The sequence below is a fragment of the Carcharhinus amblyrhynchos genome, chromosome 21 (assembly GCF_965287045.1).
Source record: "Carcharhinus amblyrhynchos chromosome 21, sCarAmb.v2.hapA, whole genome shotgun sequence".
Lineage (NCBI taxonomy): Eukaryota > Metazoa > Chordata > Chondrichthyes > Carcharhiniformes > Carcharhinidae > Carcharhinus > Carcharhinus amblyrhynchos.
Window position 1 is genome coordinate 37933430 of NC_137344.1, and position 19502 is coordinate 37952931.

At 39.4% G+C, this 19502-nt stretch overlaps 1 protein-coding gene across 3 annotated transcripts in view; it reads right to left on the reverse strand.

Moving 5' to 3' along the window:
* Positions 1 to 19502, reverse strand: part of foxk2b (forkhead box K2b) — a 103101-nt gene that overhangs the window by 35544 nt on the left and 48055 nt on the right. For all 3 annotated transcript variants that reach the window (XR_013889126.1, XR_013889125.1, XM_080209038.1), the window contains exons 2-3: positions 2931 to 3125; positions 1030 to 1183 (exon numbers count right to left, since the gene is read on the reverse strand). Coding sequence is in view for 1 of the 3 variants with exons in the window: in XM_080209038.1 (XP_080065164.1) it covers positions 1030 to 1183; positions 2931 to 3125 (349 nt within the window). In the remaining 2 variants the exon portion in view is untranslated. The remainder of the gene's footprint in view (positions 1 to 1029; positions 1184 to 2930; positions 3126 to 19502) is intronic.

The window sequence follows — 19502 nt, forward strand, 5'->3', positions numbered from 1 at the left end:
TCAATGATAGGGAGTCCCTTGTTCAAAAACACTGCCATGCCTAATCGAGGGACATGACATCAGAAGCATTGGATGGGAATGTGGGTGGAGCCATACCCTTACCCTAGGCTGCCAACTCCTCTCCCTGAGAGCTTCTTTCCCATGCCCACCCCATCACTCATTTTGGCCTTGGCCCACTGACAATCCTACACCCTGTGTGGTGTCATATCTGCAGCAGCAGCACAGCCTGTACAATGGTGTTATTTGTTTATTTGTGCAGCCACTTTCTAATTGACCAACATCTCTGGGCAGGTGGAACTTCTGCCCTAGCATCCTTAATGCCAGGGAAGTCCTGCTGTTGGCCTCGTCAGGAGCCTGAGTGGAACAGGATGCAGCTGGCCTTTCCAAAAAGGAGGCAACACAGGGTTTTAGTTGGCTCTCCAGCTGACAGCCGAGATTCTGGTCATTACCACAAGATTAAACTATTTTATGCATGAGAGAGAGAGAGAGAGAGAGAGAGAGAGAGGATGAGTGAGTGTGAGTGACAGCAAGTTTTTGTGAGAGTACGAGTGAGAAAACAAATGTGACTGAGGTGAGAGAGACCAAGTGAGAAAGTGCAAGCGAGCGTGAGGGAGGGAGGGAGGGAGGGAGCGAGCGAGGGTGTGCAAGAGAGGCTGGAGAAGAGAAGAACTTCAAATATTCTTCAGCAAAACCATTAAGGAAATACTTCTTTGGCAGCAGTATAGTGAAGGTTCACTAAGTTAGATGCTCCACCATTGAATAATTTAAGGCAGGAATAGGCAAATGTCTGAGGCTTTCAGGGAATTATGAGGTAAGGGTTTTGGTAGGACAGATGGCTACTCTTTACCATTTAATCAAAAATTCACATTTACATTCACATGTAAAACAAAGCATGAAAGGTGTTCATGTAGGGTCTATCTGCTGATGAATAAAATTATATATATCAGCCAACTCTGATTATCTACTTTTCTCCTCGTTTTTATAGGTCAAACAGATTTTAAAAGCAATTACTTCATTTTGGGTACTAACTTTTGGGCTGTCTCCATCTGATGTTTCCTTGTCATTCTCTGAATTGTTCTGTGTATGGTCAGATATTATTTGCAGGTCAGGATGAAGTCCACGACTTATCCGGTAACCAGAAGAACCTGCACCCCTTGGGCTGGAGGGACAGGAGTTTGCAGCACTGTGAATAAAACCAAACAAACAGTCTCGGTGAGTCAAATGCTACAGCAAAAAAACCAGAAAAATCAGTTACAAAATGAAGTTTTAGTAAAATAAATGTTTATCTATAGTAACACTCACTTTGAAAATAACTTGGATAAAATGTGCCGAGGGGAGAACAGTCTAAGATGAGGTCAATAGCATGACATTTGTCACTGAAAAAAGGAAGCCTTAAAAGGGGGTTAGGAGAGGTAACAAAAATGCTTGGTAGCAAGAATTTGACATAGAAAAGCAGCAGACAAGGAATTTAGATGAAAGGTTGGAGGTTGAGGTGACTAAATGGTGAAAAAGTATCTGAGGAGTAATGGAGAATCCTGACAGGTAGAACTTGACAATGAGAACCACATTGCTGCTGTGTTATGGGCAGGGCACCATGTAAAACCTACAGCCTGGTAAAGAGGTTTCAATGAAAAGGGGAAGGAATCATCTTCTGCAAGCTAGATTCTCCCAGGTTTCAGGATATTAATTCACGTTTACCTCAATGTGGTTGTGGATAGAAAATCCTCAAGTGAGAAAGTGAGAATCTTAGTGATATTGCATGACCTAGCCATCGATGAGATGGCTACCTTGGGGAGAGGTAGGAGATGAAAGAGGAGATGGTTAAGTCCTAACAAATGAGTTGGGTGGGATGAGGCCACTGGTACTCTGAAAGCCAGTAGCTTATGCTACAACACGAGTATCAAAAGGTGGAGCAGAGGAAAGCCACGGGCTTGTTGATAAAGGAGAGAGTCAACAACTTATATAGGTACTTCACTGGAGCATTACAAAACAAAGCATAGCACTGAACTACACATGAAGATATTAGGTCAGATTGACAGAAGATTGCTCAAAGAGATAAGGACTATCTTAAAGAAATAATGCAAAGTAGAGGGGTGCATGGAATGGATTCTAGAGCTTGGCAGCCTCATCAATCAAGGGGAGGTCACAATTAGCGGAACAATCAAAAATCAGGATTTTCAGAAGGTTTGAATTAGATGGGTGAAAACATTGGAGGATTATGGAACTTGGAGAATACAGAGATATGGAAAAACAAGGCAATGGAAAAATTTGAAAACAAGAATGAGAATTTATAAACCAAGACATTGCTTAATAAGGCACTAATGTAGGTCAGCAAGTGGAAAGATTAAAGATGAACAGGACTTGGTGAAAGTTAAGACACAGGGAGAAGAGTTCTGGACGGCCCCAGGCTTACGAAGGTACGTGAGACACCATCCAAGGTTGCGTTGGAATAGCTGGGTCTAGAGGTAACAGAGTCACGCGTGAACAGGTGAGCTGAGACAGGCAAAGATGGGCAATACTCCAGAACTGCAAATAGGCAGCCTTCATGATGGCGTGAAGTTAATCTTGGGTTAAATATGACATCAAGGTTGTTATCAAACTGGTTTAAATCTAGACAGGTTAGATGATCAGAGGCTGAGAGAGAGATCCGAAGAATCCAATTTCTGAGAAGATGGTCACGAAAAGGCCAAGGTTAGCAATGCTGCATTTTACCATTATCCGACCTTTAACTTATCACATGGTAAACATGCTGTTGCTGATCATCTACATCTCACTCTGCTCGTTGGAACACCCTCCTGCAAACCTTTCATCTTCAAAATCTGAAAGCCATCCTTTTCAATTAAGGTTTCAGCAACTTTGTCTAACTTGATCTTCAATTTATATTGTAATAGCAGAATTTGGCCCACGGAAAAAACTATCCAGCTTCTTACCTAATTGTTCCAGTAGGAGAAGGGAGGGGACTGATCAGATCAGCTATGTTGTCTGGAATGTTTATCTTCAGAGGGGAGATTTGTGGTTGAACTGGCCTCACTGGAGATTCTGGAGCCTCTTGTTTTTCTTTCTTTTCACTGCACAGTGCGGTAAATGAGATCTTAATGTTTGTGCTGGGAAACCTGAAGGTACATCTGGAAAAGACAAATACAAATTTCAGTTGGCTATTGTTTTTTTGCTTTAAAGGTTGCCTTTTCCACTTATACATTTTATTTTCATATCTTACTCAGTACAACGACCAGTCATTTCTGAAGGTGCCTAATCTTTAGACTATTACAAGAGTACAAGATTTGCTTTCTTTTCTTTGCCTCTGTCAGCTCTCCGTCTCAACATCAAGACGTCGTGACTATAACCACGATGGAGCTTTATGGACAAGTTGTTATCACCATATCAAATGATTGACAATGAAAGGGAGGAGGAGCTTGCAAACAATGCTGATGTACTTCATTCCTCCCAAATCTGTAAGGTGAGTGCATGGTATTTTGATGTGAAGCTTTGAAAACTTCATCTGAATACCAAGCAGAATTGCAGATTTTGTTGTTTTTCATCTGTTCTGCTTGTTGCAGCTCTCCCATCAATGACAGTACACCCATGGATTTTACCAGAGTACTCAGCTGCTGCTACAGATTCTAGTTGAGGAGTTGTTGAACAAGTTATTTCCAGTATTCACAACCCTTAATGCATGCAAACTACAAACTACAGGTGGTAGTTTCGCAAAGTAGACTTTAAAATCTGAGAACATCTGCAGAAACCATCTTTGTGGACCCAAATAGTCTGATGCTTTATTTTGCACAAGTCCTAATCTCAAGCTCTTGGATAGTTACTGCAACAGCTGCTGCAAGAGTTAGGCAACACTACTATGCACAGTTAACAAACTAGCAGGGTTTCAACTTTAAAACTGACCTGCAATATTATTTTATGAAAAGTAAATGCTCAAAAAAGGTCAATTTGCTTTTATTTCACAGAAGAAAAACAGCAAGTAGATATTCAACAACAGTATAACAATGTTATTAGTCTACACTGCTGCATTTCATAATAAGGGAAATGTTAAAATGAAACACATTTAAAAGTCAAAATATGACTGTCAACAAATGGATTTCACACACATTCCCTTTGTAGGAACCATAAACATTAAGTGCCACTTTCAATTGCAAAGGACTATTTATAGATGATACTGTGAATAAACAGTCTCTCTGAGCATTCCCCAGCAGGGCTATGTACAACGTACGGACTGTAACATAAACAATATCAAGTAATCACACCCATGTTGTTGGCTGGCCCTATCCCCCATGTTGATCAGCTGGTGCTGTTTTCCATGGTTGTTTGGCATTCTGCCTAAAGTGAGGAATTAACTCTGAGGTTGTGTTTAAGCATTTCAATTCACACGGATACCAAGACCCAAATAGTACTGTGGATCAAAAAAAATCACAGAACACAGCCACACTTGCACAGCAATGTAGGAGTTTTACTGAAACTGCTGTTACCTTTATCATAGTCACATTCTGAAATCAACACCTCCTGTACCGATATTTTAATAGAACTCAACTTCTAAAAAACAAATCATGAAACTGTTGAATTGGCAGTTAGCTTGAATTTTGAAATACCAAAAACATTTTAAGAATGTTGTTTGAGGGGCAAACACTTGAAAAGCATCTTTTAAATGAAAGCACTTGACCACAAATTCAGATTCTGAATTCATGACGTACAGAAGACAAACAAAATCATAGTTCACCAGCATTTGGGCACAATTAAACAAATTTAAATTTTGTTGCAGGATTTAAAAAAAAACAAAAAAAGGTGAGGTTATGCCTCACCTTTAGATGACCAGTTCTGTCATAAAAACTTTACTACCTCCTCTTTCATGTTCTGTTTGCCCCACCATATACTCCTCCCACCACCACCTTTTAGCTAAAAGGAGTAATAATTTTTTTTTGTATTAATTGTCATATGTATTAGTATGCAGAGAAGAATTGTATCTTGTGTGCTATATGGACAAAGCATACCGTATATAGAGAAGGAGAGTGTGCAGAATGTAGTGTTACAGCACCTTTAATAGAGTAAAGCATTCCTTGGTGCTTCACAGGAGTGTCAACAAACAAAATTTAACACCATACAATGCAAGGTAATTTTAGGATAGACAACTAAAAGCTTGGTCAAAGAGATATATTTTAAGACCAGTTGTAAAGAGACAGAGGTCTAGAAAGCAATTCTGGAGTCACCAAGGGAGGGCTGATTCACGTAAGGTAAACAAGCCCCAAACTGGAGCAGTGCAGAGGCCAGGGAGGTTTTGTAGGGGTACAGATGTTAGGAGGTGAAACCTTGGTGATAGAGCAGACATGCAATTAGAGGCTCATCTGGGACTCAGACATGAAACCAAGAATGCAATCCATCTGTTCTGGAAAGTGGTAGAGCTTGTGTGGAAGGGTCTGAACACAATGACTGCATTGGCAGGAAAGCAGCTTCAAACAGGAAACCTGCCCACACGCTGCAGAGTTTCGCCTCCATGCTATTGTAAGGAAAATTAAAAGTGCTTAATATTTTCTGCAATATCATTCTCATATTGTCATATACTGGGAAACAAGATTGTGTGCAAGAATATAGATGTGACTAGTTTGATTCAACCAGAGATAGACCACAAAAGGTCAAAGCAACAATATGGGAGGTGTGAAGACAAGTGGTTGAAACGGTAATGAACAGGGGGCCAACTAATCACCGTAACCAGTAATTTGCGTTAGGCAGATACGAGAAATGATTTTAAAATTGACTGTTGGATTTCAAAGGAAACATTTACAATTGGGAGATGGCAAATGAGAGATGTAAAATATTATGTTCACTTTATAACTAAAGTAGCCATAAAGTAATTTTTAAAAGTCTGATCAATTCTAGGAATAGGAACTTGTAAAGGACTGTAGAAACAATACAATGGAAGATCAAAGGGAAAGAAATTTTAAAAGTGAGACTGAAATCTGTTGTGTGGCTGTGAGATCTCGCTAGTGCATGCTGAAACCAGGCTCAAAGCCAGTCTTGCCTCCACCCATAGAGGGGAAAAAGCCTGTGTCAGTTTTCCCCGAAAGCAGCAGAGCATTATGTGGTAATATTGCTGGAACTTTCTACAGATTATAAATTATTAGAAATGCTACCATCAAAAGAAGATTCAGCTTTGAGTTTATTTAAGCCAGAATATTTTAGGAAGTGTTTGTAGAAGTACTGTTAACTACGTAATGGCATTCTTGTGCTTCAAATGTTATTTTCTTTTTAAATGTTTAACTTTAATATTTAAAATCATCACAAGTAGTCTGAGAATTATTTACCTTGACTTCATAATATACAAATTGCAAACCATTGTGGCAGCTTGTTGCAAGTTTCCCATTGGGATTTGGGCAACCTGGCACTTACCATTTGTATGCACGTTTCCTTTTGTCAGGATCTCCACCTGGAAGTTAGCCTGATTTACGGCTTGACTTTCAGTCAGGCTTGAAGTACTCAGTTCAGATACAATGCCAGGTAAAGAGTTGCTCTTGGGAAGATAGATATTAGCATTTATTAATTTGACCACTAGTGTCATTCAAGGATTTCTATATGTATGCATCAAAGCTTGGATTGTGCAGCAAAACGTATAATTTCATGGGACGTGAGCATTTCTGGCAAGTCCAGCATTTGTTGTCCATCTGTAAGTGCCCTTGAGAAGATGATGGTAGGGAGCACCTGCAGGCTCTGTAGTGCACGATATATTGCCTTGGGAGGGCTACTTGTAGATAGTGGTTCCCAGGCATCTGCTGCCTTAAGTGGTTGATATCATATGATAAAGACATGTTTTCAAAGGAAACTTGACAAATTGCTGTAATGCACGTGGTACGCCAATGCTGGCGAAAGTGAATGTTTAAGGTGGTGGAGGGGTGCAAATCAATTAGGCTGATCCAGTTAATTTTCCAGTCAGTGACCAATAGTATGCTGTTAAGCATCATAGGACAATAGTTAGAATCTCTAATTGCAGATGGTTATTGTCTGGCTTGTGATGCTTATGTCACTTGCTACTTATCACCCAAGTCTAAAGTATATTGTGAGCAAACTGAAAATTCAACTGTCATACAACCATTAGAATTATTTTTCTGTAAATGTGTGAACACAAGCACCAATAACTATAAGCATGACCTGAAATGTTGTTCAGTATTATACAAGTTTACAGCAGCCTGAGGATACACATTTCACTGCTTACTGATTTTTAAGCAAACTTCATTGTTGAACTGTGCAATGTGTCAGGGGACTGACAAGTTGCATCAGGAAGTAGGAATGGCAATTTAATCTCCAAATGTCAAATCTTGGCTGCATTATCGTAAAGACAAGCAGCAAAAGCCAGGTATAGAAAGCAAAATAAAAATAAAAATGGCACTCAGCTTTCAGTGGACAGGAAGGGCGTGGTGGGTAATTTACTACTTGTAAATTTCTTGTGCCTGAAGAGGAGTATTTTAAAAATCTATTAGAATAAAATAATTAGGTACTGTTGCTATGATGAAATGTGTGTGGTTTTTTCCAACACAAGCTTCATAAAGGAATAGATTCTTAAAGCCCAAGGGTGGGGGATGGAGAGAAGAAGAAATCAGGCTGGGTCATTTAAGTTCCCCCAACCACAGGATGGTTTTGTCACAAATTCTGTTGTGGCTTCTACTAATGGTGCACTGCTTCCTAAAGAGCCATGACCTGACCACAGAAAAACATTTCTAACATAGTTTTCATCATACTCTGAGCATTCATGCACATTCAGCATTGAACTGGTAACAGTTTATTTCAGTGGACCTTATGAAGGATTATATAACCAGCGGTCATAGAGACCTCTCAGGACCCGCTGGTCTTCCTTTGTGTGATAAGAATTTTCAACTGATGGAGAGTAGAAGTCACAATGTAGCAAGCAAACTGTGCATTACCACATCTGGTGCTGAATGAAGCAATTTACTTTAACCTACTACTGTACTGCCAGCAAATGTACAGAAGGAAAAAAGAATGTGATGGAGAGAGAGCAAGGGAAATAGAGAAATAGGAAAACAGACAACAATGAGATGAAGAGAAATAACTACCATCTATATGACACCTTTCACAGCTTTACAACATTATAAAGAACTTTGCAACCAAAGTACTTTTGAAGTGTGGTCATTTTCATAAAGTGGGAAATTGTGCATAGTAAAGCTCCAAAAACCAATGAAATAACCAGATGAATTGCTACAGTTGTTGGCTTATTGATAAATGTTAACTCCCCAGCTCTTCAGACTGTGTAATTAGTCCATCTGAAGGTGCAGAAGGAGTCAATGCTCCCTTTAAGTTGTGTGGGACATGCAGCAATCCAAAAGTCTCTATGCAGGCTGCATACAACATTTGGCCCTATTGAATTACCATGCCACAAAAAAAATTAGAAGGCACAATGAACGAAAGACATGATTTTGCATCTTATCCAAAAGGGAGCATTTCTGAAAATGCAGCACTTCCTCGATACTACACTGAAGCGCCAACCTAGATTACACGTTCAATTTTCTGGATTGGGACTTGAACCCTCAATTTTCTGACTCAGATGAGAGTGCTATAGCTGAGTCAGGGCTGACACTTAAGATGGTATGAAACTACACCACAAATGACAAGGATAGAAAGTGCTGTTCTTTCCCCCAAAATTATACTGAGATTATATACAGTGCATCACTTCATAAAAAGTCCAATGAATAAGCATGAACAAGTTTGAACTTAAATGAACTTGGATGTTGGGCGGGGAAGGTGCCTTCTCTTACTGTCTTAAAAAATCTGTGAACATTGAAACAAACTCTGACTGCCGAAAGCAAAAATATCTGCGCTACATTCCAAAATCTCAACTTCAGGCAGTAACTATTTCATCGCTAAACTCCAGGTTAAAACATAACTAGTTATAACTCGCCAAATTCTGGCTGATAAATTAAGACCTGCTGAATCATTCACAAAGCAAACATAACTTTGAAGCCCATAAAGATTGCTGCAATAAATTCTTAATGTGCAAGGGAGTGCTGTGCTTTTGGAGGTGCTGTTTTAACGATGAGATGTTAAATCAAGGCCTCACTTGATATCTTCATTCTCAGTTGGATGTAACAGATCTTATAACACTTACTCATCTTTGATGAATCGAAGAGTGAATAGAGACGTTATCCTTCAATCAACACCACAAAAAACAGTATTTGGTCATTATTACATTGATGCTTGTCGGAACTTGCTGTGCACAAATTGGTTTCCGTGTTTCTTACAACCATGAATGCACTTCAGAAGTATTCTACTGACTGTAAAGCATTTTACTACTTGTTGTGAACAGTGTTATATAAATGCAAGTCTTTCTTCCTTTAAACTATTCAAAACAATTAAAACCTCTTCCAACTAAGAACGGATGAACAGTTCGTGGAATCGTAGTGCGGAGGAGGCCCTTCAGCCCATCACGTCTGCACCGACATGCAAGAAGCATCTGAACTCCCACTTAATCCCATCTACCAGCATTTGGCCCTTGGCCTTGAATGTTACGACATGCCAAGAGCTCATCCAGGTACTTTTTAAAAGGAGATGAGGCAACTTGCCTCTACCACCCTCCCAGCTGTATCAAACAAGAAAAGGCTCAGAGCCTAATGTTAAATGCTTTCCTATGACTTGGTGCTAAATCTTCTGTGTTGAGGTTCAGTGAAAAATTAAAATTGTGCGTATTAACAGATTGACATTCTGCTATGCAACTTTTATTTTTAAACTCACCATAAGAATTCAAAACATACTAATGCACAACATTCAATATGGACAAATACATAGCAAAATTAAAATTGTATTAAACAAATTCAACACCACTCATTTTCTACAGATACCTAGGAGTTACTCACAAACTGTAATTACATTGATACGTCAATGGCTCGTCACTGAACTCAAAAGGTGAAACCGTTAAGCACATTTCGTGGTATTTGTTATTTCAATACATTATCTACGTTATTAAGTTAACGTATTCTCGGAAGTGAAATCGTTATTCTTGACATTCTCCATGGATGGACTGCCAACCGTGTATAAAGTGAGATGATATGCATTGTTGGGTTCGAGGCTCAGAAGTCTGAGCGATCTACTGAAAAAAGTGTTCCAATTATCTGCTAGTATTTTGCACTTGTTAGATATTAAATCTCAACCGTTCTTTGCACATCAACGTGTGAAAATATTTCCCCTCATTGGAAATGCCACAAAATTGCTATTAGACCCAAGACTGCAAACTGACTGTAGATCCAATCTCTGAAGAGAAAGACTATGTCACTTGATTTAACTTTACTGATGCCAAGTGACTGATGAGGTTAGTCAGGCATACCATGTGGACCAGGTCCACTAAATTAGTTTTGACAAAGAACAGTACCGATTGCCATTAATAATGCAATGGTTATATCAAAGGAAAGGACAAAGAGATAAAATGAAACGCTGTTCAACCTATGCATTGATTTGTTGTCACATGTATTAATATACACAGTGAGAAGTATTGGTTTTTGCGTGCTATACAGACAAAGCATACTGCACATAGAGAAAGAAAGGAGAAAATGCAGAATTTGTGTTAGTCATAGCTAGGGAGCAGAAAAAGATTGTCAGTATATTCTACACTTAGGAGAGTGGAATGACAGATTGGACAACAGTTGCCATCAAGTTTACAAGTATCAAAAGATTCTGGCAGGACCCATTTTGCATCATACTGAAGGTTCTAGATTGTAGTTTATTTATTAGTGTCATAAGCAGGCTTACATTAACACTGCAATGAAGTTATTGTGAAAATCCCTAAAATGTTGTTATCTAAAAAATAACTTGAGTGCCATTAAGCTAAAAAGGAAAATGCACTACTACGTACTTACCCAATTTAAGCAACCAAGTATATTCAGGGGAAAATACGAGTTATACAAAACTTTCCCACAGCCACATGGCATGAAAAAAGCTTCACAACTCAAAGCTTAATTTTCAAGTGTAGTCGTTTATTGTGAGTATGAACTTAGCAGCCAATCTAGACTCAGCAAGATGGGATAAATGATTAATCATGGCTGGGATAGTGGAAGATTTCCTTCCTCTTGGAGTATTGCCTTTATCAGACAAATAAAACCTAGGTTTTACATCTCAGCAAGAAACACTACACAATACAGCACTCAGTCTTCAGCAGTAAATGTAGCAATCTAACTTGCATAGAAGTTCTGGAACGAGGCTGGGCCTCTCAACCCAGAGACAGAGCCCAGAGTGTTGGGAAAAAGAAACAGGAAATGCCACTTAGATGAGTGGGCAGCTCCTCAATTTTAGCTCAGCACAGTTGATAGCATTCTTTTCAGACTCAAGAATTTATAAATCTCACACCAGAGATTCAACATATAATCTAGACTCTGAGACTTGTGAAGATGCTATTATTTAGATGAGGTTGTGACTGTGCCAGTGGTTCAGATGGACATTGCAGATTTGTATCACCACTCAGAGTTCTCATCTTGCAAGCCAACATGCTTCCCTCAACAACGAAGGCCTCTTTCGTGTAGTGAGTTTAGACTTACGGCTCCCCTACTAAATTTGTATGCAACCTCGGTTGACAAGGGTACTGCAGAACATAGCAAGTGTTGCATTGTTCATTGTCAAATGAACAATGAAATGCTACATGTTTATGGATTCAGTGACAACTGTTCACTTAAATGAGACATTTCTGAAAAGTGATAGGAAATAAATCAAAATCTCTCTCTACATACTGGCAAAAGTATCACAGGAATTTTTAACATGAACCAAGCCTATTAGGAGCTAACTTTGATTATTACAAATGCTCTCAATTCGCAATTAGAATGGCAAACAAACTAATTTTGTGATTTTTGTTCTCATCCATAGCCATAAACAATATTAGATGCTTGGGATGTGTTCTCCTAAGAACATAAACAGGAAGAGCAAGAGTAGACTAAACTGCCCGTCAATCTGCTCCACCTTCCAATATGATCAAGATTGCACTTCAGCTTCTTGCAGCCGTGAATATATTTATTGGTAGAACATCCACAGCCTTGTGGAGTAGAAAATCCCAACGATTCACAATACTTCTTTAATGAGGAAGTTTCTTCTCATCCCAGTCCCCTTATCCTGAGACCGTGCTCTAGTTTCGCCAGTCAGGGTGTAACAATCTTGCAGCATCCACCCTGTACAGCCCCTTCAGAATGTTTCAATGAGATCAGCTCCAATTCTCCTGAATTCCAGATAATTATAGACCCAAATTACTCAACCGCTTCTCATTATAGACGACCCTCTTATCCCAGGAACCAATCTAATGAACCTTTGCTTTATCTCCTCCAAATGATTGTATTTGGCATGGATATCCCTAGTCTACAATATTTGCCATCAAAACCAGTGGGGCACTAGGATTTTTATTCTTGACACTAATACTCAATACAAACTGGACCAACTGGGTAAATAAACCACAGGTTTTTATTAAACATTTATAAATCTCCAATCAAGTTGGAGTTTTATAGTTAAAATTCTTAAAGTTGATGGAAACTGGTTTTGTAATGTTCATAATTTGTCAAGAGAATTACTTAGTTTTATACTGGAATAGCAGCTGCCAGAATAAAACCTTCACTGATAACTGACATTTTAAAAGGCAAACAAGTAAGACTATCTCAGCCTTTAGAGATTTGGCCTAATTTCCCTCTGTGCATGTAATCTATATTTGGGAACTGAAAATCTCTGCAGTTTGCCACCAAATATGCTTACAATTAAAGGGATTCATTGCCTTGGACTCTCTTCTTTATTTCTATTAGTTATCTATCATATCATTCTTAAAATTGAGCTCTTATAACAGACATGGTAAAATTTCCAAAGGGGAGGATACCTTGTTTACATTCACAATTTAACTCCCTGTATGTCAATTCTAATATGGAACAATTGAAACTTAAGGTTCGAAGAACCAGTCTCCCGAATACAGATACGATTTGCATTAGTTTTCTAATACTACATTTCAGCTCTAAATGCAATTTCAAAATAACAATTCTGTGATTATGAGAATATTTTACCCCAAAACTCCTACTTGCCCCGTTCTTAATTAAATTATCCAATAAAATTAGGTTATGCTGGGGTGTTCAGACTGATAGCCAACTTTCTTCACTTGTGACACTGATTCTTGAGTAATGTACAGATGTGATTGATTTACAAATTGTATCCAGTACTATACTTCTATTAATAACGTACGCTATTTTGAGACTTTCTACCCAGAATAATTTGAATTTCTTAAAGAAACGAATGCTTGCATTCTTATTCGCAATCATAAGAATACAAATAGGCACTCAAAACATAACGATATTGAAAATGGGAAATTAACACGAGAGTAGGAGCTTGCAAGCGTCTGTCTTTTCAGCCATACAAGTTCAGCTCAAATATGGTTAAGGTGTCTGTGCTTTTCAAGCCAGAAGTTTAAAATCGGTGTACTACATTAATGAGTGCTTGTCTGAGCTTAAGGTAGAGTGGCGACCTTATGATCTACAACAATATACACAGAACCAAAGTCTAAAAATGGAATGATCCACAGCATTATTGCTGCTTTTATTATTGGATATCCACTGCAGATGAATCCTCAGTGATATCAGTTCCTGATCTTTAGATCCTACATAGCTGCAACAGCTATAGTAAAATATCAAATTCTCTAAACCCAGCTGCTGGGAAGACCTAACATTGAATTAGATTTACGCTCAAATTAGTCTGAGGATCAATCTCTAATACATGCTGAATCAACAGAACTCAACTGGGACTGTAGTAAAAATACTACTGTTTGAGCCAGTATCCTGGAGGTCAAAGTGAAAATAACCAGGATTACAAGGAGATGAGGTGGTGGCATTAACATTAACAGAATGCACTAGTAACAGGTCATTCAATCCAACCAACCAGTATGCAGTACTTAGATGCAAGTCGCCTTTCAATCCAGGTGCCTCATTAACCTTTCAACACATTTTTCTCACATACTCATTTGGTTTAATTTTGAAAGCATCCTGGCTATTTGCCTCAACAATCTGACTTCCTGTCATATTCTATTCACCTGAGTAAAGAAATGATATTTCCCAATTGCATTCATCAGTAATTACTTTCTATGTTATTTATGGCTCCTAATTTTGGACTGTCCCAAAAAAGGAGTCAAAAGGTTAAAGGGACAGATAGGAAAGTGAAATTGAGACCACAGCCATGATCTTGTCAAACGGCAGAGGTGATTTGAAGGACTGAATGGCCTGCTCCTCCTCCTCCTAAGTCCTCTCCAGCTTTACCGATCCAATCCATTCATAATTTTAAAAACCTCTCAGACCAGCCCAAAAATGTTGTCATTTCTACAGAAACAAAAAGACCCAGCTTGTTAAATCCTTCCCAATGGCTGCAATCTCTTCATTCTTGTAAATTGTTTTGGCACTGCCTCTGCTAGTGCCTTGTCCTTTTTTCAGAGTAAGGTAATTATGAGGGTTCATTCATGGTGCACAGCTTTGTTGTTGAGCATCTATTACTGCAAATTGGGCTGTGAATTTCCAACTCAAGTTTGTCATTAACAATAAACAATCAAACTGCACTCCGCTTTCTAATTGCGTGGTGGTCAGGGAGATGAAGAGAAAAGGGGCCAGAAGCGAAATAAACTCCAAAACACTCTCAACAGAAGGAACAAAAAGTAGTGTTAAAACCATACATACAGATCAGCAAACTAAAATTTAAAGCCCTTTTTTTTATGTACTCCAAACTCCTATTCCAAACGCAGTCACCTCCATCATAAGGACATAACCATTTTCCCCTTGAAAATGGTAAATGCAGGAGTGTCACTTTTGTTCAAACCAATCTATGAACATACAAATTAGAAGTAAGCTATTTATAGGGACAAACAATCTTAAACTTTTGACGTTCCAAAACTTTACACTCCATGAACTTTTAAAGTGTAGTCACTGTTGTCTGACATTTAAGCTAAAATGCAACTTTGTCAAGCATCTCAACTCAGCAAATTCTGATTGCATCAATTACAGAGTACACCCAGAATGGATCCTTGAGCAACCCAAGCAAATAGCTAGGGAATAATGCACAAGCTGTGAAATTTGAATTCCCAGCTTGCAATGAAGTTTCTCAGTTTTATGCAGCTCTAGCTATTTAGGCTAGCTCGATGTTGCAGCTGCCACTGTTTGTACTGCAACGGCACTGGGCCATTTCAAGTAAGGGATTTTTCCAAAAGAGCCTGGCAGGGAAAGGGGCCCCTCCCCAAAGATCACCAAATCGATGATAAAGTTGTCTTCTGTAGGGGATACACTTCGAAGGGGAAAAAAGCTCCCATGACTATCCTACTCCTTCAAAGCCCACCATGAACAACAGTTTTTGTCTAAAGAGGCTCTCTTGTGCCTCCTGGAACAAACACAAAAGAGATTGAAAGCACCAATCAATAGGAAGCTTATAAAGCTCACGTCACATCTGTTGTTTAAAAACCAGACATTAATTCATTAAAGCTGCTCGTGTAATGCCTTTGGAATTTGAGTCTTCTCAGTCTCCAAGTACAAAGACAAAACTCCTATGGAAATACAGCTTTCTTGCCTTTTGTTTCACTGACAAAAAGACAACTACATGACATGCTTAGGGGTCCTAAATTTTTCTCTAACTAGTCACATACAACAAAAATAAAAGAACTATTAAAATGCAATGAAATCACCATAAATTCTCACATACTGACTACATGGCCTGCATGCAAAATATCCAAGCTTTAACAGTGTAACTCTCGCTTTAGCAACTTCAAAGGACTTAAAATACATGTGCAATTTTGGCTTGTACTATTTTTCTAGTGCCCCCCTGCTGTGTGACAGAATCTCAACAAATAATACTTTGATTCAAACCCTTCCGTTTCCCAGGACATTAGTAAAGATTTATAATTACATCACACCATGTTGCTTGAATATATGCTAATTTACGTTGTGTAATTTTTCACCAATAGTTACAGTCAAACTCATTCAAAAGTCTGCATTTGCCTCAATGATTAAGCATGCATTTATCAAGTGGATCTTTTCTCCCCAAACTCAAGTTAGCTGCGCTACTGACAAAAGGATTAACTGTAGCAGAAAATCAGAGGAGCAATGAAATATTAGAAATACGGTATGTACTTTGCTCCTCTGTTCTGGAAAATAACATCTCTCCAGCTTAGCGCAATAATTTCCACCCTCATTTGCTTTGCGGAAACTAATTCTTCCGAGGAGCACAAAGAACAGCACTGTCTGCAAGAAAAACATCATGTTATGAATGACAGGATATGTTGACAAAAGAGAATGTAATACTTCTGTTCTTAAATGTACGATAATAAATGATGTGGTCTTGCATTATCTCAAAATAAGGATTGCTTTTAAGTGTACATATACAAACCTCACGTTACTTAGAATCATAGAAGCTTATAGCTCAGGATGTGGCCATTCATTGTTTCCATGCTGGCTCTTGAAAGAGCAACCCAATTATTCCCATTATTTTGCGTAGGCCTACAAATCTTTCTCCTTCAAATATTATCAAATTCTCCTTTCAAAGCTAATGAATTTGCTTCTAATGCTCTTTCAGCCAGTGAATCCTAGTTCATATGTATCTGGTCTCCTCTCTGGTGCTTTGGCCAATTATAATAATAATTCTGTATCCTCTGGTTACTGAATTGTGTGCCAGTGGGAACAGTTTCCCTTTATTTATCAAATCAAAACCCCTCAATTTTAAGGTTATTAAAAAATAACTTTTATTCTATTCCTAGTCTTCTTTCCTATAGTTATAGCTTCTCCAAACAAATGAAGTCACTCACCCCAAATCTAATTCAAGCAAATCACCACACCCTTTCCAAGGATCTGATATTCTTTCTCAACAAAGGTACCCAGAATTGAATTGGATAACCTTCTTTAGCAGTCCTTCAAGATCGAGAGTGACTTGCTTCTAGTCCCGTGTAATGGATTCTGAGGTGGCTGATACGTCCAATACACAACCTGCAAACACTTGTTACTTGAGGATGGGTAGATGGATTGTTGGGAGCTTTGTGCCTCCCTCTTCTCTGCACATTCCCAGTAAAGTCTCTTGACGTGTTTGGTATCTTTCTGAAGGAATCTTTTCCATTTTGCTTGGTCATCAACCAGTGTCTCCCATGGGTTGGCAGGAATGTTTGACCTCTTCATGGGTGAAGTGTTTTTATTGTTCTCCTGCAAGCTTCCTGCACAACAAATTTCTGAGCAGAGCAGTTGCTTCAGGAGTCTGGTGTCAAGCATACAAATGACACGTCCTTCCAGTGGAGCTGGTTTTGCGTGATTACTGCTTCCACGCAGGGCAAGTTACCTTGCGAGAGGATGCTGACGTTTGACTACCTTTCTCATTACCAGATTAGGAGGATCTTGCGAAGGCACTGCTGATGGTACTTCTCCAGTGCTTTGAGGTGCTTGTTGTTGATCATTTAAAACTTACAGGAGTATGGGCAGACTTTCCCAGTAAACCATGACCTTAGTCGTGGGTTTCAGATCTCATTTGCAATACTCTTTTCCTCAACTGGCCCAAAGGCTGAGCTGGACATTGGAGGTGAAGATGAATCTTGTCAGCTTGGTTTGTCATGATTGAGAGGAAGCTCCCAAGGTATGGAGAATGATTCACATTTTCTAGGATTTCACAGTTAATTGTAATCAATGGGAGATGTTTTGCTCTGGGAGCTGGTTGAAAGAGGTCTTTAGTTTTCTGCATCTTTACTGAAAAGCTCATTTTTTTCATCTGCTTTGAAGAGTTGACAATTGCCTAGCGCTCAATTTCTTTGATTTGTCACTTGTATTATCATACAGGTGAAAAGTATTGTTTCTTGCGTGCTATACAGACAAAACATACCGTTCATAGAGAAGGAAACAAGAGAGTGCAGAATGTGGTGTTACAGCCATAGTTAGGGTGCAGAGAAAGATCAACTTAAATGCAAGGCAAGTCCATTCAGAAGTTTGACAGCAGCAGGGGAGAAGCTAAGGAAGAAGGTGGAAGAGAGAATGTCTGAGGTGCATGGGGTCCTTAATTACACTGGCGAGCAGCGGGAAGTGTAGACAGAGTCAATGGATCGGAGGCTGGTTTGCGTGATGGATTGGGCAGAGCAGGAACCATACCAAACTGTTATACAACCAAAAAGAATGCTTTCTACGGTGCATCTGTAGAAGTTGAAGAGTCGTAGCTAACATGCGAAATTTCCTTAGTTTTCCAAGTCGAGGCATTGGTCGGTTTTCTTAATTATAGTGACCGCATTGTTTGTGTGTGTGTGTGTGTGTGTGTGGTGGCGGGGGGCGGCGCAGGACAGGTTGTTGGTGATCTGGATACCTAAAACCATGAAGCTCTCAACCCTTTCTACTTCGTCCCCATTAATGTAGACAGGGGCATGTTCTTCTTTACGCTTCCTGAAGTCAATGGCAATCTCCTTCATTTTGGCGACATCGAGGGGGAGATTTTTGTTGCTGTACCAGTTCACCAGATTCTCTATCTCATTCCTGTAGTCTGCCTTGTCATTGTTTAAGTCTAACAACACCAGGTTTTAGTCCAACCTATTTATTTGATAATATACTCACTAGCTTTCGGGGTTACCCCCTTCGTCAGGTGAATGGAGAGTTCTGGCCTCAGACAGAGCATATAAAGCACAGACAGTTTAGAGATTACTGATCAAAATCAGTAATCAGTAATCAGTAATTTAATCAGTAATCTCTAAACTGTCTGTGCTTTATATGCTCTGTCTGAGGCCAGAACTCTCCATTCACCTGACGAAGGGGGTAACCCCGAAAGCTAGTGAGTATATTATCAAATAAATAGGTTGGACTAACACCTGGTGTTGTCAGACTTTTTACTGTGTTTACGCCAGTCCAACGCCGGCATACCCACATCATTGTCATTGTTTGACATCCGACCCACAATGGTGGTGTTGTCAGCAAACTTGAAAATCGAATTGGAGGGGAATTTGGCCGCACAGTCATAGGTGTATAAGGAGTATACCAGGGGGCTAAGAACACAGCACTGGTGTTGAGGATGATGATGGACGTGTTGTTGTTGTTGCTGCCTGTCTTCATTGATTGTGGTCTGTGAGTTAGAAAGTTCAGGATCCAGTGGCAGAGGGAGGTGCTGAAGCCCAGGCCATGGGAGTTTGGAGATGAGAAGATTGTTGAAGGTTGAGCTCGTCAATTGATTCATTTTGGTAGGACAAACTGGAATGTGGATTACAGGGTCAATGGCAGGGTTCTGAAGAATGTGGAGGAACAGAGAGATTTTGGGGTTCATATCCACAGATCTCTGAGGGTTGCCACTCAGGTGGATAGAGCTGTGAAGGCTTATAGTGTGTTAGCGTTTATTAATAGGGGGTTTGCGTTTAAGAGCTGTGGGGTTATGCTGCAACTATACAGAACCTTGGTGAGACCACATTTGGAATACCGTGTGCAGTTCTGGTCACCTTACTATAAGGAGGATGTGGAAGCACCGGAGAGTGCAGAGGAGATTTACTAAGATGCTGCCTGGTTTGGAGGGTAGGTCTT